Genomic DNA, 27933 nt, shown 5'->3' with positions numbered 1-27933 from the left:
TTCCGGGTTGGCAATACTCACAGTACAGGGGAGAGAAATAAGTTAGGGATAAGAAAAATAGAAAAAAATACAGACATAGACATGTAATTGTATTTACAAAAAGGAAGAGATAGAGAATATATACAAAATGTACAGTATGTAATTCAAATATAATAATAATTCATATATTCAAATTCAAATATTCAAATAATTCAAATATATTTTATTCAAATGTATTTTGTATATATCTAAAAACCTAAATAAAGTTATAAAAAAAATAATAAAGCAGACTTTTCTTTTTCATTTTTTATTTCACCGTTTTCAGTGGTGCAGACTCGGGAACGCGCACTGTCAGTTGCTTGGCACGGGCGCGCGCTGCGTTGGTCCTCCTCCTCGTGCGCTCAGAGGAGTCCCCGCTGCCCTCCTTGGCTCGCGCTGCCTTTTAAAGCAAACGGACACAGTATGTCACTCCCCACTCGGCCAGAGGACGGGACACGGTGAGGAGCTACTGTGTCGCTCATTTTATCCCCCTCTCCTGTCGTCATCCCCATTGTCCTTGTCGTTTAGTTGCCTTGTCATAGTTCGTCTCTACGGTTAGCTAGTTTCAGTCATGTATCGGTATTTCGGGGAGCTGCTGAGCCGCTCTGCGGGCAGTGCCCTGGCCTCGGGGTGCGTTGATTCCGCTCTCCCTGCTTCCTCGTCCCTGATGAGGGTCCGTCGCTATGCCGACGCGGCGGACAAGCCCGACGACCCCAATTTCTTCAAGATGGTCGAGGGCTTCTTTGACCGCGGCGTCAGCATCGTGGAGGACAAGCTGGTGGAAGATCTGAAGACCAGGGAGACCCCCGAGCAGAAGAGGAACCGTGTGCGGGGCATCCTGCGCATCATCAAGCCATGTAACCACGTCCTGAGCGTGTCTTTCCCCATCAGGAGGGATAACGGAGAGTGGGAGGTGGTGGAGGGCTACCGCGCCCAGCACAGCCAGCACAGGACACCCTGCAAAGGGGGTAAGAACTGAGCAAAGCCGCCCTAAATGGCCCTTATGTTAGCTAGCTTAGCCAGCTACTTAGCATCAGTTAGCTAGTAAAAACACAACACACAGCTGCTGACAGCTGCTAACGGTACCGTTTACCGTTAAGTTACAGCCTCGGTGTAGCTAACCACACTCAGCCACATCCTTGTTTTCACAAAGGCAGCTCAACGGTATTTGTGCGGTTCGTTTACCGATTTTACAACTCGCACAGCTCGCAGAGACTTTTGTGCAGTTTACAGTGACCTTCCTGCTCACCTGAAGGTATAATGTTACTGTTGTTTGGTAGCTCGCAGGCTAGCAGCAAGCTAGCCGCCAAACAAAAACATGCTTTGTTACTCTTGCACAACAATTCTGCTAGTTTCTCATAACCCAGTGGTTCAAAACTGGATGGATGCACTAATCTGTGTTTTGTCATCACTGTAGTGGCCTACCGTTATCCTTATTTGTGTGTCAGGTGTAAGGTGTGATGGAGAGGGCAGACCTAAAGGCATCTGTTAATTTATTTATTCTATTTAAAAGGGACCATGTACACTTTAAAACAGGAATGTAACCGGTAGATACACAGAGTTATATTATTTCTTATATGATAGCCCAGCTGGTCAGAAGAAAGACACAGTACAATGTCTTAATAATATTAAGTTGTGCAAAAAAGAGAGTAGAAAAAACCTCAAACAACACATGCAATAGCACATGATATAAAGTGAGAATAAGAAGACAATTCAACATGAAACTACACAGAAAGCACATCACACAGTAGTGTATCATAAGTGAGGCAAAGTGTTTCACTGATATGTAGGTTTTACAGAAAAAGCTGATTGCTCAAATTCAGTGCTACGAAATGGTATTTCACAGTCTCGTACATCTGGTGTTGTTTCATTGAGCACGACAGGCTTTCTCACATGTGCTGCACAATGGTTGACTACTGGAGATGATTTGCTCCAGCGCTGTCAGGTGATTCATACACATGGGCAAAGTCAGGCAGGCGTGAAAGGCAAGGCAGATGTACTCCGATGTACTCATTTTGGACAAACACTAAAATTTCCAAAGCTTTATGCGTAAATGTGTCAACCCTGGGCAGAATATGATGTATAACATGACAAAGTGACATTTGCTCTTTGGTTCAACGTTCAAGGTTCAAAGCAGAGGCATTATGGGCTACAGCTGCAGTGCACTCTGGGTAGTAGTGAGTTGAGGGATATAATGTGCTTTTTGAAGAAGTTTGCCTTCAAGGAATCTGCAAAAGAGGGATATTTTTGGTAGATTGTTAGGAAAAACATTGTCCTGTAGTTTAAAATGAATAGATTTCTGCCAGAAAGAGTTCCACGTGTGTTTGATGTATAGGAAGTGAGGAGGTGTAAGAGCTGGGGAGGGGGTGGTTGTATTTCCAGGCACTCCTATTTGTCAGTGGCGTGACAGGTGGGGGAGGGTGCTATAGAGAGGAGGCATTCTCAGCCGAAAAGAGACATGCCATTCAGTCAAAGGGCATGTTTGAATGGTGTGGTGCAGACGCTGGCCTTGTATTAACACTATGACACTCTGACATTGTACCTGCTGGAAGGAGCAAATGTAGACCTATTCTGAGGAGGCATATTTCTGCTGAAGACATATGCAGGCTCTGTGTTGCTTACGCATGAATTGATTAAAAAAACAACGACAAAAAAAACCCCTTTGAAACCTGAGCATAAGACGTGGCCCGAACATAAGACATAGCAGGAAATAAGTTTTTTTTTTAAAAAAAAATCAAAGAAAATTACCTAAAAAATGAGCAAAATAAATAATTAAAAAAATATTTTTTTTTAAAAAACTGAACAAACAAAAACAACAATCAAAACAATGATCTAAGAAAGAGCTAAATTATTTATATATGATTGTAGATATATCAACATAGAATTATAATATATACATGATTTTATAATTATAAAATTCTGAGCAAACATAAATTACAAACAGAAACAAAGAAGAAAATGACCTAAATAGTGCTGAAAAATATGAATATGGATATATGTATTTATCTTATATTTATCTAATATTTTTTCAGCAACATAATTTTAAATGTAAAATAATTATAATTATAAATATAGTTTTGTGGACATTTTTCCACTATATTTGTGGCAGTTCTCTGATAATCCTCCCCTCTTTTTTAAAACTAATTTTTAGGTAATTTTCTTGTCATATGCTAGTAATTTCTTGCAATTTGTATGACATTTCTTGCCACGCTGCTCATTGCCTTTTTCCTGATGTTTTCAAAAAAATCGAAGTACTTTGCTTAGCTTTCAAAGAGACAAGTAGCCTGTGAAAGGCATCTGAATGTAGCACAAGAAAACTGATGTCGATCCAGGTTAGAAAGGGTTAACTGTCTGAGTGCCTCATTCATGGCACTCATTTAAAATATCTATTACAGATATCTCCCTCAAACAGCTTAACAGAAATGGTTCAGGCTTTCCAGTCAGTGAGAGATCACCCAGAGAAGCCATATAGGTAAAATCAATAATATAATTGCCTCTATCAAGCTTCTATCTGCCGTGTTAGTAAGTATTAACAAATATCTTCCACATTCTTATGTTGCCCAATTCAGGTCCAAGGTGCTGTTAACCATTATCCACAAAACACAGCAAATGTTAACTTAAAATTTGTTATTATTTAGTGGCACAAAACAAGTGGAAAAATTGCCACTTTATTTGTTGTAGTGGTCCATTAATGTCCTATTGATCCTCTATGCCATAGGAGTAAGATCCCTTATTTTTCGGTGGGTTTAATCATTAATACAGTGTGTAGACCCTTGCTCATGCTCAGATCAAACTGCAAAGTGCAAAGGCTGTTTTTGTGTGTGCATGTGTCGCTTATACACCCCCTTTTCAGAGCCACACAGAGCAACAGCTGCTGGGCTTTGACCACACTGCTCTTTGCCGCCTCCCGAATGACCGTCTAAACTCGGGAATATCATGTGGTGTGTGTGCATGCATGGTTTGTTCACACAGCCCTTAAAGATAGTTTATGGAAAGTTGTCACTCAAATTTTGTTAAGTCTGCTATATTAGCAGCATCCTTCTCCTTTCTGTGCAGAAGTGGAATAAATTGTGGGATATTTCATGTTACTATTGTCAGTGGAAACCGTAAGTGCAGCAGTATGCTGACATTGCATAGCTATGGAGGTATGCCCTTCACTTTTTGAAAGTTAAAGACAAATTATATTTTTTATAACTTTGTCATTCACATCAGCTGTTTAAGAGACCTCACCAGCACTACAGTAAAATTATTTCTTTTTCAACATCTTTTACACGTCACTACCATTTGTTCAGCTTCTAATTGCATAAACAGTTATATGCCTTATTAAAATATCAAACTTTAAAAACAATTATGTGTGCCTAACAGACCAAAAAAGTAATTATGAGAAGAAACATTGAAGGAAGGAGGGAAAAATATCTTGCAACGCAAATGCACCAATTTTAGGAATTTTAGGACATCTTTTGGATTGTAGGACATTTCTTAGGTTTTTGTGTTTCTAGGATATTAGGACGATTCCAGGATTTTAGGACATTTCTAGGAATTTTGGACACAGGATTTTAGGAAATTTCTGGGACTTTTGGACATTTCTAGGATTTTAGGACATTAGAGGCTTAGCTAGGACCTTTCTGTAGGATGTGTGGATCATCCACTGGCATTTTTTTAAATAAAAAAGCTCTGTTTTTCTGCTGTTTTATGCACTCTTTTTATATACTTACAGTACAAAAAATATTCCCAATGTGAATCATCTGTATTTGTGAATTCAAAAATGGTCGGGGGCCAGATTTGGCCCGTTGGCTGTAAGTTCAGTATAACTGGCCTTGCGGCTTTGAGGAAGAATGCTCAGTGTGAAATCAGGCCTTCAGACTTGACTGTTGAAACTAAACTTTCCTGACTGCTGCAGCAACTGTACTGTTCAGCGTGGGCTGAGTTTATTTCCAAAAAATCTGTCCTTCCTTTTAGAGGAATGTGTTTACAGATGTGTTTTGGGTCTGGTTGCTGTGCGGAGCTGTTGCTTGGGAAGATAAATGGGTGGTTGAATGGGGGATGGGTGGGCTGCCAGGCTTCGTTTTCTCGTTTAATTTGATCAGTGAGCTCCAGATTGTTTTGTGTTGGCCTGAAGTAACTCAGCTGATCTTTGGCTGATTGGAAAGAAAGATGAAAGGAGCGCACCACAGCAGCACTCCTAAAGATGAAGCTTTAATTTGGGAGGTTTGATCTTTTCCTTTGACTGGGATAACACAAATGGAAGTTGGTGGACACAAAGTCATGTTAATGAGTGGCACTTAAAGATGACATCATAATGGGTGGGCTTTCACTTGAGCTCCCTGTGTTTTTTTTTTGCTTCCAGTCGAACACATTAAAAGTGACACACACTGTGCCCCTAAAAGCAGTTAGCTGTCTCCTCTGTGTGCTGTTTGCCCTTGGGTTGCTCCTTGCAAGCTAACTATGGATGAGCTATATTTGGAACTGCTGGACAATCGTTCTCCCTCCCTCTTTCTCTCTCTTACAAACACACACACACACACACACACACACACACACACACACACACACACAGTGCCAATAAGATGAAATAGTGGCACATGGGCAGCCTGGCTATATGCTCTCATGGGATACCGCACACAGGCTGACTCACCCATGTTACCATGGCGACTGTAGTAAACCCTAGACAACAGGAAGGAATGACTGAAGCTTGGGGGTGGGGGTCAAAAAGAAGAGCTAGGATTGGTTGTGGTCTCCACCTGCCTATCGCTGCTACTGTGACGGGCAGGCACAATCATTGACCTCTGACCTGCTCATGTGGTCTCGTGTGGTTGCAGAGAACAAAAAGTGTTTCTCAACAATTAAGATTGCTTCCACCAAGTTGGTCCCTACAGAGACTTGGCAACACTCTTCCCTACGTTTAGCTTTACTTTAATGGAACACATTTACGGCGAAAACAATGTACAGTGTCAACTTACGGTACTTTCTTTAAAAGCATAATGCACCATCTGCAATGCTGTCACTTTGCTCTACGCCATTTTTAAAGGGCGAACATGGCCAAAAACCCAGAATGCATCAGTATCCCTGCCATATGAAAGTCAGAGCAAACTTGAATTAGGCGTTGTATATCTTGTATGAGTGAAGAAACTTGATTTCCCTTTTCTCACCTCAGATTTGTTCAGAAACAGATTCGGGTGAAATAACTTAACCTTTACCCACATAATTTCCTTTTTCCCATTTTGGGGAACAGGACCAGTTCATGTGCACAAAGGTTTGTAGGTTCTTTAGGAGCACTGGGGGTACACACTGGCATCAAGTGGAGGACTTGAAATCATCCTTTTGCATGATTTGGTGATGAAGCATCCTTGAAATGCATCCATTTAATGATCCTTCCTTGACTTTTAGAAGCACCTACTGTGATAACCGGTCCAGTCCAGTCTCAGTCCAGTGCTCCTTCTCTGCTAATCATTCCCCTTTTTCTGTTGTTGGGCTGCACATGTAGTGGAGACGCTGTCAGTGTAATGATTTTCCAATGTTGCAATCTCAACCTTTAATCAATATGCAAGGCACTTCAACTCAAACTAGCATATAATGAAAAAACAGCACACAAACCTTTAGGTAAATATGGTAGAGATGCGTGCTTTATCATACAAAAACCCAAATTTGAACAACTCTTGATACATCTTGGTTATTTGCAGATTTTCTTCATGTGTTGACTGTGTTGTAAACTGCTCCTTGTATGTGTGTGTTTTCCCCCAGGTATCCGTTATAGCACAGATGTGTCTGTGGATGAGGTGAAAGCCCTGGCTTCTCTGATGACCTACAAGTGTGCTGTTGTTGGTAAGTATTAAAGTCTTAGCCTTCTGCAAAGCCTCCTGTGGGTTTTCCTCTCATCTCCACATATGTATTAAGGCCAGATCCACATCAATACATTTTTTAGTAAAAAAGAAAACACTCTCTGTAAGTGTTTCAGCACACTTTCAGAATGATTCTCTGTTTACATTAACACTGGAAACATATCACATTACCATTCACGTACACTGAGCATGGGTGTATATGGGAAGCAGGTTCTCTACTCTGCAACTGGTTGCTTAGTTGTAGAAAATACTAAAAAGATGGGGAAAAAGAAGAAGAAGAAGAGATTTTTTTGCTTGTACCTACGGCAAGGTGAAACTGTTACTTAAAGTAACATAATTATGGTGGTCAAGGCGGCAGGATACAGCATTGGAGGCAGGGCCCCCGGTCGTTCCTGTGAGAGTTTCTCAGTGGTGCATGAATCTCAAACGGACCAACTGTTGCATATAAAATTACTCGCATGATCTGCACTGATTCAGCATCATTGGGCCAAAAGAGCAGGTGAACTAGAGACTTGCGGTTGTTGAGTGCAGTCTTATATTTTAAAAAATGGTTTCATGATTCAATAATAGCAATAAAAATGTCTTTAGCCAAAAATACTCCTGTTGACATTGCTTTATGGGTAATTCTGATTGATGGTAGTAATAATATTAATTCTGTATTACGATGATACTGCAATATTTTCTGACATAGTTATACTCCTATGAAAATCCCATACCGTTGCTACACTAGTGTAGATTTAGCATAATAATATTTATCAACACAAAAGTGTAACAGTGTGGATGTAGCCCAATACTGTTTGTCCTGTCACTGCTTTTGACAGCATTTGCCAGGATGTTTTGCAACAGTGCCAAAAAAATGATCTCCATCTTTTGCTTTGCTTCTTGTCCTACTGATTACACACCAAGAAATGTGAATCTACATGTATATCTAAATGTCATGTGTGCTTGGCAGAAGCATGTGAATGTTTCTCTGGTTTTAAAAGTGCATTATTCTCCTTCAGATGTGCCATTTGGGGGAGCCAAAGCTGGAGTCAAGATCAACCCCAGGAATTACTCTGTAAGCCCTCTAAAGTCAATCCTTCTCCCCCACACTCTCTCATAGAGAGATACAGACACGCTTAGCTATGCTATAATGTCCATAGGAAAGCAACAAAGCCTGAGATAAGCTAGCAGCCGTCGGACGGATATCAGTTTTCCCTGTGTTTCTTTGTCTCTTTCCCACATCCGAATAAACATAGATGATGATTTAATCACACTGGAATGCAAAGGCAGGGCTGCTGGTGCTTTTTATTTAGTGCTTTTTGGTTAAGGAGAAGACGGAATAATTAAAGAGAGAGGAAGAAATGGGAGAAAGAGCTTACATTCAACTGTTCAAGCAGATAACCAAACGTGTCTGTATTTAGATTTGAATTTTAGTTTAAGGGCTGAAGGTGCTACAGTGTGAGTGGGTTACCAGATGTATACATTACATTTTGTGCCTTCCTGCCCTGCCTTTTATAGGATTATGTAAATGGATTTTTGTATGTCTACTGATGGATACTGTGGAAGAACACTCTTGAAGGTCACTGGCTGCTGCCTCAGAGTTAACTGGAAGGAAAACCCTGAACAAAAAGCTCACAGTTTTGTCAAAATGACAGAAGCATCTTTCTGAAAACAAAATGGAAACTGTTGCTTTATATGGTTTGGATTGCTTTCAGAAATACCCAGTGTCTTTCTCTTTTTTGTATCCTTTTTGTTAAATAACTTCCCTTCCTCAAATGTCTCATTGCACTGTAACTAAGCAACATGTTTTTAAACTCTGTCTGTCTGTTGCAGGATAATGAGCTGGAGAAGATTACCAGGAGATTCACTATCGAGCTGGCCAAGAAGGGTTTTATTGGTGAGTTTTTCTGTGTGAATTTAAACAGTTGTTTAAATGGATAACTGTTAAAAGATATATCACAAACTGGAGGCAGTTTTCATCTGTCACCACGCTTGGCATTTGGTGCGGGACAGGGCCCTTAATGTTATTTGACGCACTTAGAAATGTGGCAGCGAGAGGCGAATGTGTCCGCCCAGAGAAGTAAACATTTCCTGTCATCCAGCGTTGTTTATTCAGGTTGGGGTCGCTCAGGGAGTGCTTGTGTCAACTGAAGAGGGAGGCAGTGGACAATGGAGAAAGAGAAGCAGGGGATTAAGCTAAAAGTTCAGCTCATACCTGATTTTTACAGGTAGATCTCCATATACATGTAGATATTTGTTGGTTGGACATGAGCTACTTGAGTCATAGCTAAAACCCGACCAATGCTGGATTTTCAGGGTGATACTGATATTGGTATTATATATATTGATCTTTATTTTTTGGCCGGTTATCCCTCAGATATGGTTAACAATGCATAATGGACACAGGATATTTTACAGTTTAACAATGAACTGGGAATTTTATAATTATAAATTTCTCTAAGCATCTTTTTCTGCGTTGCATTCTCTTACTAATAAACTTTTCATATTGTGCATATCGGACAGCATATGAGCCAATGGGCCAGTATCAGGTGATAAAATTGCCTGATCGATATATTGGCCAGCCAGGCAGGTACATTAACTGAGTAAATGACCTTATCCTCCCCTTTTTCTTGCTGTAATCGGCATGACATTCTTTGATGGTGACACAGAATTTCAAAATAAAGGCGTCAAGATGATGATACCAATTGATGTTTCCACTTTGCATAAGTGATATTGGATTGTTGATTGTTGAACCAGTACATCAATCAAGATTGATGATGGTTTCACCTCCAGTGTTGACTGTTGAGCAAGGCCACATATAAACACATGCACTGGTTCAGCAGGTTAACAGCCCCTATACAGCCGGTTTGTGTTTTCACCTCTGCTGGACGCATGTTAATGTTTATAATGTGTTCAGTTCAAACACAGCAAAGAGAAATGTGACGCTGTCTGTTATATGCTTTTGGATGTCAATAGTTGTGTCATTTTGTGAAGTTTTAAACAAGCACCCCTAAGTTGTATTTTTTTTTTTTTTTTTTTATACATCCTGGATGCAAAGCGGCACTCACTGCACACATCACTGCCTTATTCTGTCAGTGTGAGTTTAACAAGCTCAAGCTGCCGTCACCCACCTCTCTGCATGCACACATGTGTTTTGTCTATTGTCTGTTTTGTCCCTGACACAAGGACACAAAGCCTGGCTCTTGCATTTCGCCCTGTCACCCAAATTTGTCAGTATTATAACCTTCATTCAATCTTTTTGGACCTAGTTACCAACAAGACTGAAACCTGTTTTGGGAGAAAAATTTGTTGCGTTAACCATCCAGTGTGTGAAGTGTGTCCTCGTGTGCATCCCTGCAGTGTGATTGAGATGCCTGACTAACTCTCCCTCTCCTGCCCGTCTTCCTTCACCAGGACCTGGCATCGATGTCCCGGCCCCAGACATGAGCACAGGAGAGAGGGAAATGTCCTGGATCGCCGACACATACGCCAACACCATTGCACACACTGTGAGTTCTCCGGCATAAACAGCCAGTCTGTGTGACTTGGCTGGTTCTTGGTACAAATTTTAAAGTAGGTCAAGTTAAAAACAAGGAGTGAGTCACATGTAAAGCATGAGCAGTGGTTTCCTGCCTTTCCTTTCTCGGTCGACCACTGAGAAATTTCCCTCTGTTTTTAAAGCAGCTTTGTGTGCTTGTGTTATCAGTTAATAATTCTTGTATCAAAACCAGTCAAACAGGGCTTGTTTAACTAAAGATGGAAAATATTTACCCTTGTGTGACTTAAAGTATGCATTCATATGTATATCACAGCTGCTTTAGTATTTATCTGAAGAATCAAAACTAACAGTTGTCAAATACTTTTCCTTGAAAGTCAGGGAAAAGTGTAACGTTGAATTAAGAAAAGAGATCTGCACACTGTTTTAAAAGCTCCCATCATTTCTTAATTGTGCAACCTTTTCATCTAACAGAGATATTCATCAGGCATTTTTCAAATCAAAATGTTCAAATATGAAAATGCCTGATGCTGATCTCTGTTCATATCAAAACGTTGCACAATTAAGAATTAATGGGAGCTTTTAATAGTGTGCGGATCTCCCTGTGTCATTAAAATGTTAATGACTACAAACATTTTAAACCATTGTGGTGAATTAATCTTCATTCTTCTACTAAAAATGTAATAATTTCCTGTGTTACTACAACAACTCAACCCCTTTCTTCTCCATGATACTAATGTTCCTTTCTGCTCTCCTCTCACCTTACTTCGTCATGTGCCCTCAGCTCCAGATACCCCCGGCATGGGTTTGGAGTAGGTGACACATTCCTGCTCTGGGTATCTGAGGGCAGAGGATTATGGGTAGTGAGTACTGACATTCAGTCAGTTGCTGCACTTCCTTGCACTGTGGCACTGCACAACATCAAACAGTGTCTATGTCAAGCAGTTAACACTGTGGCTGAAAGCTAAGCTGATGCAGAAAGGAAAGAAAGGTTCAGCACCACTAATGGATAGTCGTTCCCAAAAATCTGACTGTATTGAATACCTTGAAAAACTTTTCTTTCTAAATATAAATTCTTTCTCCTGCAATAACTGTTAATGTCAGTGTTGGTTTTGCAGCTTCTAATGGGTATTTTGGTTGTTGTAGAGTAATGAGTCCTAAAACGCAGAAGTCCTTTAGCCTTTTAGCACTTCCGGTTCCCTCATCTTAAAGTCTATGGATTTTTTAAATGGGTTTTTCGGTAAAATGCCTTAAATAAGGCCTGTGGTTAACACAGGCTAAAGATATTGAGACGTATTGTTCTGCAACAAAATACATCCACTTAAACCTGATTTGAACTTTTAAGGTTTTACTCATCTTAAAAAAGGTGGTTGCTAACAAGAGGATAAATGGGACTACAGTGTTTGTCGGGGACGTTAGACGTCATCACAGCAGACACAGAAACTCATTTTTGCACTGTTGTCAATGATAATCTGTTTTTGAACAAAGTGATGGGAGAAAAAAATGCTTTATTATTATTATTATTATTATTATTATTATTATTAATACTCTGATCAATCAAAAAATAATGGAACCATTAATCGATTATCAAAATAATCATTAGTTGCAACCCTAAACTGTACGCTATATTTAGAATTATTTCACTGTTGTACCCTAATGTCAGATAGTGATTTCCAATGGGAAAATAAAGCTGTTGATAAACAGGTATTTAACACTGCTGTACTCAGGAGCTGCTGGTCTCCTGCTGCCGCAATCTGTTGATTTGTTTGTGTTATTGTGTGACTTTAGCATCTAAAAGGGTTAGTTTGGATTCACCAAAGTCACGCAATAACATGAACTAACTAACGGATCGAAGCAGCGTTAGAGCAGCAGCACCTGTGTTCAGGGAGCTAAAATCTCAGTTTTTAGGTGCCTAAATAACATTTTGTTGCAGACTCCGATCCACAGCAGTACATTTCTTAGCTTCTGTGTCAGCCTCCAGCGTGCACATACCCATTTCCAAAAATCTGAACTATCCCTTTAAGGCCCTAAGAATAGTATGTTTTGGGCTGTGTTTGTTCTCCCAGCTGTTCAAACTTAGCAATGGTGGCTGCCGCTGCTCTCTCATTGCGTTACTAGAGTGGCAAACCCAAATTAAGGCCTCAAAAAATCTCTTGAGGGAGTCGTTAACAACACTGTAAACATAATCATGTATAGTCTATGATCTGTGTGTCCTGATCTGTTCCGTATGTGTGCACAGGACATCAACGCCCATGCATGTGTGACAGGAAAGCCCATCAGCCAGGGAGGAATCCACGGACGTATCTCAGCCACCGGTCGTGGAGTTTTCCACGGCATCGAGAACTTCATCAATGAAGCGTCCTACATGAGCATGCTGGGCCTGACACCTGGATTTCAGGACAAGACCTTCATCATTCAGGTACAAACACACACACACACACACACACACACACACACACACACACACACACACACACACACACACACACACACACACACAGTTTGATCATAGTAGAAACGTTTAAGTTAAAAGGTAGGAGTAAGAGTGGGAACCTCATGATTTTATTCTGATGTAAGATGATTGTTTTTTTCTACACATGATTAAATTTTTCTCATTTGCTTTTTTAAAGATGTAGCATATTTGTAACCATTCACAACTAAAATAAACAGATGAATGTACTTCCATTATATTTTATTAAACAAGTGCAGTAAGATTTTTTTCCCACTCTGAGGTTACATTGCCAAGATGTTTCCCAGCAGCACTGCAAAGAACCAACACGAAAAGTGTGTAGCAGCATCCTTGTAATATATGAACATAGACTGATAGCATAAAACATCTCTCATTCCCTCAGTTATCATCACCAAAAGTCAAGAGGAAGCCTGGTTTAAAATGGGAATATGACGCATATGTTAATGTCCGTTATGTTTTGTCATCCATTTAGTTCAGCCGTAGGGCACATACAGTTTTACGTAATTGTTACAAGCCACCGTAATGTCAAGAATCGAGTCTTAAATGTCTGATTATTGACTTTTCTACATCGAGACACAATCTTTCAAAAGAGAACTGCGATGCATCAAGAAGAGGGCGGATAAGACCCTTAATGTACTGCAGACATTTGTTCACAGATAGTGGCAGGATTTAAGTATTCATTTGAAATCATGATGAGGGGTTTTAGAGCTTTAATCAGAGCCATGCCATCTGTTTTAGCCTGGCCATGACCTCCTCATACTGAGCAGACAGCAGCGAACTGTTCCTTAGTTTATAAGAAATGATGATTCAGTAAGAGAGTCGCAGCAATTAGTAGTCTTTTGGTAGAAGCTTTGTAGCTGCTTAAATTCCTGCATGCCGAGCTTTTTGAGTCAGGTATGTTTGGTTAGTAAGCTCATTTAAAAAAAAACATTTTTATAGTAGCGTCAAGGAGTAAAGGGGCTATATTTTGCTTTTCCTCATTTTCTGTCATATATGTAAGTTTACAGTGTTGGAAGTTCAAATTAAATGTGGCCAGAGTTTCAATATTGCGTCAGGCTTGAGATGGTCTTTAATACCTCGATTCCAAATTTTTTTTCTTTTCTTCTGCGACAATCTGATGTCAGATTGTGATGTATTTTTTTATGGTCAACTGCGCCAAGCATGCCACTCACAAGTGTTTATGTTACAGGTCTACATGTAGCTACATGCTAAGTTCAGGAAAACATTTAATCTTGGTTGCTGATATTGTTAATTTCACATCACATTTTGTCTAGTTGTTAAGATTTTGATTTAGAAGTTTTTATTGGTGATTTTTTTTTACAGTAGAAAATATTGCTATACTCAGCTACAGTCATTCCCTGGGTACTAGCACACTGCTACATGTGGCCACATGCTAACATCAGGATTACATATTATCTTGGTTGCCAATGTTGGTAATTTCTCTTTTGATCATAATGCAGATGGAACAAACATTTTGATTTAGAAGCTTTTATTAATGATTTTTTATGATAGAGAGTGCTGTTATTCAGTGCTGATGAATGTATTCTTTCACATTAAAACATATCAACATGTTTGAGTAGAAACTCAAAGTACAAGTATGGGCCTGAAAATTAGCATAAAGGCTCCCCTTTAAATGTAGTCAATGTTATCTTGTTGGGAAAAATAACTTAAAAGTCTTAAACAAAGAGGCAGTAGATAGCAACAGAACAACAATACCTGTGATTCAAACTGTAAATCTGTTAGAAGAGAAGTGCATCTGTGGTGACAAAAAAGCCATAGAGCAGTATTCCCCTTAGCAGTTTCACTTCCATGTGTCACATGGCAGCTCCTCACATGTCACACACTCTCACACCAACACTGACACATGGACAGAGAAGCCCAAGGCCCGGGCCTCCGCTGCTTTCCTAGAATGCTTCTATAATTACCTTTACCCTCACTGTGCTATACCAACAATGTAATGTGGTATTATTGATGTCATCCCTGTATGTTTAGATGCTTTTCACACAAAAAGAATGTCTGTGTAACGTTTAGACGTATAAAGGCAGATCTGGGGCCAGATTCATAAATATGTGTGTATGTACAAAGACAGAAATGTGCTTTTTTTTCTCCACCAGATTTATGCAGCTGAGCATATGCCTGATTCTGTTTTATTCGTTCTGGAGCTGAGGTGTGCCCAGCTCCATTCGAGCCGAGCAATTTATACCAGATCAGATCAGACTGACAGATGAGAGGAGCAGCTGCTTCAGAACCGGGGAAATGCGAAGTTTTAGACCGAGCTAAATGAACGATTGAGTTACACTTTCACTGTGCCTGATGTTCTGCTGCTTTGTCTGTGCCCAGAGTATGCTCTGTGCTCCGACAGTGTGGTGGTGCAATCAATAACCGACGGTATGTTTATTCCAAAAGTGTTTGTTATAAACCGTCCAGCTCCGAAAAATAGAAAATCAATGGCAGCAAATAAACAAATCCTGCATTGTTTCTTCGTAAGTTTTGTGCAAGTGCATTGTTAATACATCGGTCCCTGCTTTTACTTCATACTGCACATTTAAATGTATTTTTCTAGCTTTCATAGAGATGTAGAAAGAGGCAGATGTTTTTTCAACTACAGTAAAATAACAATTAGAGATGTGGGAAGGGGATGACGTCTGCAGAGGGGTATTTGAGTGAGGGATGATAAGGGCATCACTGAGGAGGTGAAGAAGTGGTGACAGCGGCTGAATCATGACGTGGATGCTCAAAGAGCTAATCCCTGTGTGTGTGTGTGTGCGTTTGAGGATTATGTAGTGCTGAGATTAGATTTTCTTAGAGATTTATTGGTGAGAGAGGAGAGAGCAGATTTCTAGTGTGCAATCAAGATCAAAACGGTTTTAAAAAAATGAGCTCAGAAGTTGTCTCTTTGTATTCCTGTTATCTCGCGGTTCTGTTACATCCGAGTTAGGTGTATATGATGACGATACTGTAGATACCGTTGATACCCAATTTACAGCCCACAGGCCAAATCTGGCTGCCAAAAGGGTGCTGGGTGGCCTCAACCAATTTCTAATTCACAATAAAAATTAAAGTGATTCATAAAGGGAATTGTTTTTGTACTTTTAGTATACATGAGGTGCCAGAGTGCATGAAATGGCAACAAAAAAGGATCCTTCACACCCCCAGGTCCTAGCAAGGCCCCTAATGTCCTAAAATCCCAGAAATGTCCTTAAATGCTAGTAATGCCTTAAAATCCAAGAAATGTTCTTAAAATCTAAAGATTGTCCTCAAATCCAAGAAACATCCTAAAATCCTAGAAACATGTATGGGGCTGCTGCGACTGGCCCCTGGCCTTCTGTCATTTTCCAAAAGTAGCCCCCATGTAAACCACGTTGAGTATCCTTGCTGTAGAGTACATACCATAAAACGACATAAATAGAGGAACCTCGAGGCTACAGTTGGAGGTTGCTATCCTTTAATCTGTGATAGTTTGAAATCCTTATGGGTAATATTTCAAATCAGTTCATCATCTTATTGAAATATTGTACTTACAGGAGCCTCTCATCAGCAATGAGCAATGTTTTCTTGACATGTATTTATGTACATTTTAGATCGTAACCAGGCAACAGAACAGTTTGCTCTTGACAGCAGGCCCCTCTCTTGTTTTAGTTTATTTGTCCTCCACATATACACGAAATATTTTAAACATATGGCACCTGTCTGAGGTCTAATTTCAGCTTCAATTGATGATGATGTTGTGACCTTAACCGGCCACACGGTGGCACCAACGTGTTCTGAATCACACTTCATAATTGAGTGAAATAGGGTGTGACAGTTTTAAAGGTTTACAGCGAATATTATTTAATGGGTAAAATGTGATAATCATAGTGTTGTTGGAGTGTGGAGATATTAAACTTTTTGTGACTTTTCACAGGGCTTTGGTAATGTGGGTCTCCACTCCATGAGGTACCTGCACAGGTTTGGGGCCAAGTGTGTGGGCATCGGTGAGATTGATGGAGCCATCTACAACCCAGAGGGCATCGACCCCAAACAGCTGGAGGACTACAAACTGGTACCTGCACAGCCCCCCCGCCCCAACTCCTGTCTCCTTTTACCTTTATATGACTCATATATGTCATACTCATATTGTCTTTGGTTTTGTCCTCTGTTTCTTCCTCTCAAGATAGTTTCTTTTTAGTCTAAGTGATTCATTATTTACATGATCACTGTCAGATGACTCTTCTACCCGTGGAAATACATTTTTCCCATATTTTACCTCTATTTAAAAATTTCGATATGTCTGTAAAGGACGGTTTGTTTGAAATTTTTCATTATTTTTAAAGTATTTTCAAACCCCTAAAAAACAAAATATGTACTGACAAACAAAACAGTACATACATATGGAGGAACAAAAACTCTATTTAATTATACAAATACTCTATTTGTTACCTTATGAGGAATACCACAGAGAAGGAAAAAAGAAAGTATTAATATTTGTAATTTTCAGCTAAAATGTAATTCCACTTGAACATACATCGATGCATTCATACATATGTTATATTCGTATACTCTATAGCCCTGCTTCGCAGCATTTTTTTTTCTTTGGGGACCCCTTTTATATCGTGACGTAAACTGATGACGCCTGAAAAAGTGACATACTTTCTGAATATTTCATATTATATTCAATGTATCTCAATAACAGAACAACTGATAAACTTCATAATTACCTTAAATTGTGAACGTTATAACTGCAGGAAGTTTGTGTAAAATGAATGATTTGGACAGATTTTGAGCAGATTATTTCCTGTGAATACTCCATCAGAGATGAGTTTTTACCTAATACCTACTGTCTCTGTACTTTCTGCAGGAACACGGCACCATCGTGGGCTTCCCAGGAGCCAAACCCTATGACGGAAACATTCTGGAAGCCGACTGCCACATCCTGATCCCTGCCGCCGGAGAGAAGCAGCTCACACGTGTTAACGCCCCCAGGATCAAGGCTAAGGTAAAACGCTCACTTTGATTTACCCAAGATCCTTTGTTTCAAGTTGACATTTGACTCCAAATGAGTAAGGACCGGGCAGTTTGTAAAGAGTGTGTTTGTTTTATGTCTTTTTCAGATCATTGCTGAGGGTGCCAACGGTCCCACCACCCCAGATGCTGACAAAATCTTCCTGGAGAACAACGTCATGGTTATTCCTGTAAGCACACACACACACACACACACACACACACACACACACACACACACACACACACACACACACACAGAAATGTCAGGTCCAACAATTTGCAGTATTTGTATGGAAATGTTTTTTGTGTTATCTTATTTTAAAGTAAATGTTGATTACACACACGTCATATCTATAAAATGATAGCTCCATCTGCATTTAGATTGGCTTCTTATAATAACCCTTTCCCACCAGAATTAGTGAGTAATATGCAGTGTTTATTTCTTAAACAAGAGAAAATAAATAAATAAATAAGGCAATGATGAGTATGCCTCTATCTTGTATCATTTTGTGTTTCTGCTGTGTCACATTTGATGTCACAGACAAGCTGTAAAATGGGTCAGTAAACGGTGAAAAGCAGTGTTAGTGGGTTTTTTTGTCCCGTGGGAAAGGGCTTAAGCCTTGCTTTCACTATGCAATTCTGTCTGCCACCTGGTACGATCTGTGGGGAAATGAAGGCTCGATTTATGACACAGAGAGTGTGTCAAGCATTTGAAAGAGGACAACACTTTTGTTTTTTTCCCCCGGTAGCTATCAGTGGCTATACCTGGTCAGTATCAGTTTTTTTCAATCCCATTAGCAAAAATGGTGGACGATGGAACAGCAAAAGTAATGTCGACTATATACGAGAAGACCCTGAAAATATTTGTAAAACACTAAATTCTGACACCCTTTAACAACTTCAGACCGTGTGGATTTTAGTTACACACGTTTACATTTTGCACGCATACTCCATTTAAGAAATATGACATATCAACAATTCCTTACCTGTCCATAAGAATTAAGATTTCTCACTAATATTTAATGTATCAACAAGAAAGATACAGAATGTAATATAAATACATACCTAAAAACATGAACATGAAACAACAGAGTAAATAATTCTGAAAACAAGAAGCGAGAGTCATGTAGACGATAACCCAGCCTTTATTGTGAAACAAAAAGATTTATATTCTGATATAGTTTTGCTTGATTTGACACATTTCATCAAACGTATTTCCACAACCCTCTCAAAATAATTACTTCCAAATCAAATCTTAAAAACAGTACAGAGGAAATAAAAAAAACAAACAAATGTCTGAGGAGTTTGTGATGTTTCATCCTGCAGGACATGTACCTGAATGCTGGCGGTGTGACAGTGTCTTATTTCGAGTGGCTGAAGAATCTCAACCACGTCAGCTACGGAAGATTGACCTTCAAATATGAGAGGGACTCAAACTACCACCTGCTCAGTGAGTACACAACCGCTCTATTTCCTCCAAAACCTGCCGACAGACCAGAGTGTGCCAGGATCAGAAGACACAATCGGAACATACGTTATTATAATTTTTTTGTATGTGCTGCTGCGACATACGTATATAAAAATCAAACATAGTTGTTTTGTCTCTGCAACTGGAAATGCAGCGTTGATTAGGGGCAATTGTAACAATTTTTGCTTTTGATGTTTACTGAAAAGCGTCTTGAACTATTTAGATACATTTTTTATGTACATAACTTGTGTTCTGCTTTTTAACCTTTAATCAATCAATTTTTTTTAATTACAAGCCATGTTAGAGTGACAATCTTAATCGAAACACCTGATGTCAAATGCTGTATCTGCCCCCGTGTGCAGGAGCGATTGTAACAGCATATGGGATATCGGAAGCATTTTAGCAAACATAATTCAACATTTAAGACTGAGTAAAAATGTGCATCTGAAGTCCTTTTCGTGTCAGCGGACGCACTTACGTTTTCCAGTGGAGCAAAATAAAACCTCATTCAACTAAGCACTACTGCTAGAAAAGAAAAACTAGGTTAAACACTGCATGACAAAAAAAAAATATTATTGATATTACAACCCAGTTACCTATTAATGAAATATGCTGGTAGAAGAAAGCCCTAAAAATCTATTTATAAGTACTCTGTTCTGAGTTTGTTTTGTTTTTTTCTCTTTTGTCATCAGAATTTTCTGTTCTGTTCATCAGACGATCTATTTGTCATCCGTTGTTCGGGGAGTGTGTGATTGGATTAGGACTTAATATTATCTTGACATTAATGTTATCAAGGTAGCTAATGCAAGGCTAAGTTAACAGAAGGTTGATTACACACTTAGCAAGCTTACTATGGTTCTGCTTTTCTGTGTTTGTTGTGACCGTGGCCTAAGCTAAAGCAGCCGCTGTGATGTCGCCAGCGTTTTTCTGAAAAGTTTAGAGATTTTCAAATAGAAGTGCTCAAAACGGCCACACAGATAAGGCACTAAAAAAAAGACACCAGGCGCAGCATGTTTTTGCACTCTTAATTGGGTATTATTGATTAAAAATGTGCCGGTGCTGAGAAAACACTGGGATGTGGACACAGGCCCTCAGGTGGGGTGGGGTTTGATTGAATTGGGTGGGGTATGGAGAGTGCCTTCACCCTATGGCTCATTAGGAAGTTCATTCTCACTGTCAGTCCTTTTACGTGCTTGAAACATGGCACTCAGACTTGTTGTCAGGGTCCATGGTACCATTTCTAGAAATTCTGCCTCAAACTTCTCCACCAGTTGGCCTGTTACCACAACCTTTACACTAGGATGTAAAGATATGGTACCTGATTTGGGCTGCTTCAATCTGGTAAGTCTATCCTGTGTTATTTCCTGAAGTTTAGGAAATTTTCTCTTCATTTCATCCAGCCATGCTATGACATGTTTGGTAAAGAAAATGAGATTCCATTTGCTACCAACTCGTTTGTCATAATAGAGAGTGTCTTCATTGTCATGCAGTGTTTGCTCTTTGAACTCTTTCTTTCCTTTGCCGCTTCTTGTTTTAGGGTATTTAAAAGGACGAGCTCTACCATCAGTACCACCAGTGCCTGGTCTGACTGTTTGTTTCATTTGTAGAAAATTTTCCCCAAACCTCCCCATTAGATTTTTACCATGAACCAAGACTTTGGCACAAGGATACAAAGTTATGGTACCTTCATCTTGTCGAGACTCAAAGATGATTCTACCATCCTGCTGAGTTTCCTGAAATTCAGGGTATTGCTCTCTTATTACACGCAGCCATTCTCTGACATGTGTCCTGTAGAACATGAGTTCTACATTGCCAGCATTTGTATGTTTAAACAGAATGTTTTCATTGACACGCAGTGTTTTTTCTCTGAATGCAGCCCTGTCACGTTTCTTCACACATTTAGGGTATTTAAAAAGACGAGCAATACCACCAGCAGCCATCTATATTAAAACAAAAAGAATTATTATTTTTCACATGCTACTGATAAATGTTACAACACATTCAGTATACAGACTTGCTGTGGTGTTATACCTTGTATTTTTCTTGGTGTTGTGATGCTCTTGATTTCTCTGCGGGATGGCGAATCTTCTGGCTCTGCAGCTGCTTCCTGAAGCCACAGAACAAACCTCAGATCAGGATTTGCGTCAGGTATAGACGTTATGAAACTATTCATAATAGTATATCAAGTCTACCTCCCCCGCTTCCCGCTCTTGTTTTAGCACACGCTGTGTTTGCTGAAATAAGCTTTTAGAGAATCATATTTCTCACACAGTTATGTATTTGTTGCACACTGCAACAATATCGGCGCGTGCCGCAACATTTAGATATTTTTGGAGCTGCGTGTCTCTCCCTCTCTCTTATGGCAGAGCCTACTCTGACAACACTAAAGATATATGAATTTATACCGTCAGTGCGTTTAATGTTCTGCTCCTTCGTCTGTGCCCAATCCTTTTCCAACCTAACTTAGTTGCTTTAACTCGCCTCTGCAGCAACAGCACCTTTGTTAGTCTGATCCGATCAGCTCCGATCGAGCCAGCTACAAATTGATCGAGAGGAAGTCTTGAGTGTGATGATCAAATAGTTTATTCATTAATTTTCATCCCACAAATCAAATAGAAAAAAACTGCTGCTGAGAGAAAAAAACAAAACTCGAAAAAAGTTAAATGTAGAGAAATGTAGAGTTCCATCTATGCTGCGTTCACGGACCTGCAAGAACCCCAGAATTCAGAGAAGGGACACAGAATGATCACAAAGAGACACACACCCCAAAAAGTAAAGAAGAAACTTTGCATGTACAGCCCCCCAACCATAGAATGTATTTCTTTTGGAAAAACTAAAATAAATATTCCTAAAGTAAAACACTTATATGACAATTTTTATCTCTCAATCCTCACCTGGCTGTTACACATCTCTTAGGCATGATCCTAACGACTAATTCCCCTCATGTATAAATGGACGTTTAAACTAAAAGCAAGAAACAGTCAAAATTGAGCACAGTTTAATAATCTTTAAGGTTAAACATTGTCAGAAAAAAACATATTATAAGAGCCATTTGAAATTGGTTATCACACTTTTCAGAAACGGAATCATACTTAAAATGCTACTTAAATGTGAGGCACCTTGCACTGTGCGTTAGAGAGAGACAGAGACAGAGACAGACAGAGACACAGGCACAAAGAACAAGAAGATAGAGAGACAGAGGTTTGTGTTTTTTATTTCTTTGAATTGTAAGACTTATAAAACAAATTTACTTACCAATTCAGTGAACAATGATTTTCAGATGGAAAGAGAAGTATTCTTGACGAGTCTGTGGCGGTTCAGGCAGCGTTGCTGATGTTGATGCGTGAATTCAGTGTTCATTGGTCTGTGCTGATGTGAGGGCTCTGTCCAAGAGAGGAGATCTCTGAGTAATTTTCTTTCTCTGTTTATTATTTATACACTCAGTCTTTTCACAAACAGCCAATCATGAATTGCTATTTTTGTTTTTTTTTACCATATATGGGGTCATTAGAAAAAGAAGGAGTGTCAAGTTCTAAAACTAGATGAGTCATCACAGTGTGTCTGCGCTGGTCTTTTGTTGATGTCTTTAACTTTTGCATTTTTTCTGTTTTCTCTTCTAGTGTCTGTGCAAGAAAGTTTAGAGAGGAAGTTTGGCAAGCAGGGGGGACCCATCCCCATCGTACCCACTGCGGACTTCCAGGCCAGAGTCGCTGTGAGTAACCAATGGCCCACTCATGTCAGCGAGGCATGGATGGTTTTCTCCTACTGGCATCGTCTAGCGGTTTGATCCAAGTCTGAGACTGCTTAAAGCTCTCGGCCTTTCCACCAACTCAGCATTTACACATTATCAAACCAGCTGTCTGCCATGTTCACGGAAGCATTGCTGTCTTAAACAGTGTTACAAACTCACTTGGTATTGTTCGACAAGTTTTTCGTATTTTTTAGGATGTGACCAACAGATGTGCTTGTGCGTTGTTCCAGTTGACACTTTTTCATAAGCATCACATTTTAAGTGATCCAATAATTATATGATTAAAAAAACTACAATTATTTAAATAAATGTGGCCAGATTTTTACATGGTTATAAATCTGATTCGTGGATTATTAAATGTTCTGCAGTTTTCTGCAGTGGTCCCTCGTAAATATCTCTGAAAGTGTACTGAAATAGCAAATCATATGACCTAGTTAAGCTATGTTTGAGACTGTGAACATAACTACGAACGGACTACCGCTGGTAAAAAACAAACGTTATGAAAATACAACCCAAGAAATAAGACCTCTATGGGCATGATGGTTCACTGTAAGTTCGGTCCAAAAATTAAATTTTGGAAAGGGATTAATGACATTAGAACTGCTTTGCATACATACTGTTTATAGTGTCCTTCTTGAGATTGGCGCTGTGGTTAACCTTTATCTTCCTTCCCAGGGTGCCTCTGAGAAAGATATCGTTCACTCTGGGTTGGCCTACACCATGGAGAGATCCGCCCGGGTAAGTCATCGCACGCAACATAACACAGTTCAACCTGTTTTCGTGAGCATTCAGCTTGTCATTCAGAATGTTAAACTGAGATAAAATGTACACCTTGCAGTTCAGAAATCCGGAAATATGAGCGTAGTGCTGCAGTACTCAGGAATCTTATTTGTTGACGCTGAGATAGACAGATATGACAGAAAAAGTCTATCAGCAGTTAACAATGCTTGAGAAGTCTGTAACAAAACATTCATATGTTGACTCCGATATTCAAGAACACAAACGGCATATGTAATTTTACTTTTACTTACTTCAAACTGCCAGGTAAAAAGACACCAGGCTCTCCTGCTGAAAGCGAGGCCTTAAATGATCGTAGGACTTCCAAGCCTTTGTAAAGACGGCTTAGATGCAGGAGCCAAAACGTAATGCTATGATGAAACTGACACAGCAGTTCAAGTTTCAAGTTCATTTTCAGGTGCACTACAATTACAGACAAGGGCCCTGCCGAGAGCCTGCGTTTTGTTTTGGTTTTGTTCTGGGCTCCCATAGAAACATGGCAGTGCAAAAAGGACTCATTCTTAGCTCAGGAAAACAGTTTTTATCAGTTTCAGGGGAATATAGACTAATGAAAGCATAATTTTGAATATATTTCATTTCTGCCAATAGATCGCCCTAAATCATTCACACTGGACCTTTAAATGAACTTATTATTCACTCTGCTGTTTGTCTATCTGTTTCCAGGTCATGTTAATTGGTTCATTGTGTAATTAGGAATTATTGTTTATATATAGATGGGAGTGCTGACAAATTGTGATTTAATGTAAAAATGTAAAAAAAAACAAACCAAACATACGATATACATAATACTTAATGCATAATTATAGGGTCTCTGTCAAAAAAGATTTATAATTACATTTTATGAAGTGAACCTGGTGTTTTCAGCTGGAAAAAAGGGCTTTGGTGGTCCCTTACAGTGTTAAATGCCACCAAGCACAAGTCAGCGACTCCTGCTGTAGTTTAGTCGGTTGTCAATTGCACTGAAACAGCTCTGTCCATCTAAGGTAGATTTAAGGTAAGGTAGATTTATTGGTCATTTTTGAAACAAAGTTTAAAGAAACGAAAGGAATATTACAATATTGGAATTACTGTTCGCCAGCATTGTGTAACATATTCTCCTCTGTTTTTTCTAGCAAATCATGCGCACAGCAAGCAAGTACAACCTGGGTCTGGACCTTCGGACGGCCGCCTACGTCAACGCCATTGAGAAGGTCTTCAAAGTGTACAACGAGGCGGGGCTCACCTTCACATAAATGGCCGATCACGACCCGTACCTCCTCTCCCTCCCCCTTGACCCTTCTGCTTTTGATCACCCTCTCTTGCATTCATCCACCCGCAAAATAGCCTTCAGAACATATCACTGTTTACCGCTGCTCTGTAGCTCTACAACAAACACGCACACACACACACACACACACACACACACACACACACACACACACACGCGCGCGCGTGCGTGCACGCACAGAGAGCGAGACTTGGCTAGCCTGGTATTTATCCTGTGATCTTTGTGCTGCCATTTTACCGTATCTGCATCTCTATAAATGTTGCCCTAGTCTTGTTTTTGCCTGAGGATAAACTGAGAAAAAGCAGATCGTAAGAGAGGTTGAAAAACCCTCATATACACCTTCATGATATTATCTGGCAGCCATTTTTCTGAGCGCCTATTTTGTCATTGCTGAATGCATGTGACCCCCCCCCGCTGTGACTGTTTCAGTTGACAGCGCTACAGATGCCTTATTTCAGAGAGGTCTGCTCTAAAAGGGAGATAGCCACCAACATTTAACTTTAATGAAAAGGGATTTAGAAGTTACATAACTTGAATGAATGAAAGAGAATAGTAATTTTATTACACTTGAGTTTTTCCTCATCAGGCCTGAAGGCTAATAAGTTGCCAAGGTTTAGCAATCCCAACAAGGATTTCGTTTTTTCATAGTTAAGTTTTACTGTTCAAAACTGCTCTCCCTCTTCTCATCCCATCCATTTTTTGCGTGCTTTCCCATTGCTTTACATTAAGTATTAGAAGCCGCTTCTCCCGAACTCCTCTGCTGGCCAAGAAAGGGGGGCAGGGAGGGCGTGAGGTGTCACTGTGACAGCCCGTCCCCAGGTTAAATTTTCCTCAGTTTTAATCGTCCACTTCCTCAATATCGAAATTATTTTGGAGGAAATTACTTTTTATTTTTATTTTATTCATTTTATGAAAACCAATAAATGTTGAGAAGAAGACTTTGTGTGGTGCAGCAGTTTTTTTTTTAATACCATGCAACCACTAAAACCAAATGACATCAGAAACTCATAGTATAGTATGATGACCAAATTGGCGCAATAAAGTCAAACTTTAGTATGTGGAACAAAAAAGTCAGAGTAGAATATGTCGTCCAAATGGTGTGAAAATGTCAAAATAATATGACATGTCATATTTCGGCCATTTTTTCATCATGATGTTTTTGGTGCTTTTTAAAAGTGTCTATGCTATGGCGTACATCAGCACACTGTTATCAGCAGTTTCCAGCTGTTTTTGGGACATGTCACATTCTGATATTTTTTCGCCATTCTATAGCCTTGCATTTTCAGTCATTTTTTTGACATGCTGAATTACGGTGATTTTGGCACTTTTTGCAACTTTGTATACTATAGTGTGTCTTGGCAGGCTACTCTAGGATGTTTCCAGCTGTTTTGGGACATGTTTAATTTAAAAAAAAAAAATGTCCCAAAAACAGCTTAAAACACCTCAAAACAGCATAAAATAGCGTGCCAAAACACGCCATGGTATTTAATGATATAAACATGGCCAAAAACACCATGATTTAGCATGTTCAAGAAATGACTGAATAAGTAAGGCTATAGTAAGGCAAAAATGTCAAAATATTACACGTCTCAAAAACGGCTGACAACACCTCAAAACAGCATAAAATAGCGTGCTGAAATACGCTATAGCATTGAATTTTGCAAAAATGGCAAAAAACACTATAATAAAGCATGTTGAAAAAATGACTGAAAAGTCTCCGGAACCAGTCTTCTTGAGAGGGGATGGACTCTCTTCCACTCTGGAGTTGCCACTGGTGAGAGGCGCCGGGCAGGGGTGGCAATACTTATTGCCCCCCCGGCTCGGCGCCTGCACGTTGGAGTTTACGCTGGTGAATGAGAGAGTAGCCTCCCTCCGCCTTCGGGTTGGGGGACAGATCCTGACTGTTGTTTGTGCCCATGGTCCAAACAGCAGTTCAGAGTATCCACCCTTTTTGGAGTCCTTAGAGGGGGTGCTGGAGAGTGCTCCTTCTGGGGACTCCCTCATTCTGCTGGGGGACTTCAACGCTCACATTGGCAACGACAGTGAGACCTGGAGGGGCGTGATCGGGAGGAATGACCCCCCCGATCTGAACCCGAGTGGTGTTTTGTTATTGGACTTCTGTGCTCGCCACAGATTGTCCATAACGAACACCATGTTCAAGCATAAGGGTGTCCATATGCGCACTTGGCATCAGGACACCCTAGGCCGCAGTTCAATGATCGACTTTGTAGTCGTATCGTTGGACTTGCGGCCGTATGTCTTGGACACTCGGGTGAAGAGAGGGGCGGAGCTGTCAACTGATCACCACCTGGTGGTGTTGGCTCCGATGGAGGGGGAGGACGCCGGTCAGACCTGGCAGACCCAAACGCATAGTGAGGGTCTGCTGGGAACGTCTGGCAGAGTCTCCCGTCAGAAGGAGCTTCAACTCCCACCTCCGGAAGAGCTTCGACCATGTCCCGGGGGAGGCTGGGGACATTGAGTCCGAGTGGGCCGTGTTCCGTGCCTCCATTGCTGAGGCGGCCGACCGGTGCTGTGGCCGTAAGGTGGTTGGTGCCTGTTGGGGCGGCAACACCCGAACCCGCTGGTGGACACCGGCGGTAAGGGGTGCCGTCAAGCTGAAGAAGGAGTCCTATCGGACCTTCTTGGCCTGTGGGACTCCGGAGGCAGCAGACAGGTACCGACAGGCCAAGCGGAGTGCGGCGGCGGCGGTCGCCGAGGCGAAAACCCGGGCATGGGAGGAGTTCGGCGAGGCCATGGAAAATGACTTCCGGACGGCTTCGAAGAGGTTCTGGACCACCATCCGGCGTCTCAGGGAGGGGGAAACAGTGCTCCGTCAACACTGTGTATGGTGGCGACGGGGC

At 40.4% G+C, this 27933-nt stretch overlaps 1 protein-coding gene and 1 long non-coding RNA gene across 3 annotated transcripts; one reads left to right on the top strand and one right to left on the bottom strand.

The window, feature by feature from the left end:
* Window positions 1–409: 409 nt before the first annotated feature.
* Window positions 410–26010, top strand: glud1b (glutamate dehydrogenase 1b). Its single transcript, XM_042508030.1, has 13 exons — window positions 410–986; window positions 6760–6840; window positions 7859–7914; window positions 8673–8736; window positions 10254–10348; window positions 12575–12754; window positions 16710–16847; window positions 17643–17780; window positions 17896–17976; window positions 19115–19238; window positions 22877–22968; window positions 23683–23745; window positions 24918–26010. Exons 1-13 carry the CDS (start codon window positions 590–592, stop codon window positions 25035–25037), a joined length of 1629 nt encoding a protein of 542 aa, XP_042363964.1. The 5' UTR covers window positions 410–589; the 3' UTR covers window positions 25038–26010.
* On the bottom strand, window positions 19462–23707 carry LOC121958871. 2 transcript variants are annotated; one of them, XR_006106869.1, is made up of 4 exons: window positions 23625–23707; window positions 22512–22639; window positions 21288–21363; window positions 19462–21196 (listed from the first exon to the last, which is right to left on the bottom strand). It is a non-coding gene; the product is annotated as an uncharacterized LOC121958871 (long non-coding RNA). The 2 variants fall into 2 exon arrangements; XR_006106868.1 differs by lacking the exon at window positions 23625–23707 and having other exon boundaries at window positions 22512–22743.
* Window positions 26011–27933: the final 1923 nt, after the last annotated feature.

This window comes from Plectropomus leopardus, chromosome 19 (assembly GCF_008729295.1).
Source record: "Plectropomus leopardus isolate mb chromosome 19, YSFRI_Pleo_2.0, whole genome shotgun sequence".
Lineage (NCBI taxonomy): Eukaryota > Metazoa > Chordata > Actinopteri > Perciformes > Serranidae > Plectropomus > Plectropomus leopardus.
This window is presented reverse-complemented; position numbering and strand designations above follow the sequence as displayed.

What these genes read in the sequence shown, in the direction of transcription:
- glud1b (XM_042508030.1), top strand. Translation starts at nt 590, where the DNA reads ATGTATCGGTATTTCGGGGAGCTGCTGAGCCGCTCTGCGGGCAGTGCC. An exon ending in ACAAGACCTTCATCATTCAG is followed by an intron (nt 12,755 to 16,709) that starts GTACAAACACAC and finishes GACTTTTCACAG; the next exon opens with GGCTTTGGTAATGTGGGTCT. An exon ending in CCATGGAGAGATCCGCCCGG is followed by an intron (nt 23,746 to 24,917) that starts GTAAGTCATCGC and finishes TGTTTTTTCTAG; the next exon opens with CAAATCATGCGCACAGCAAG.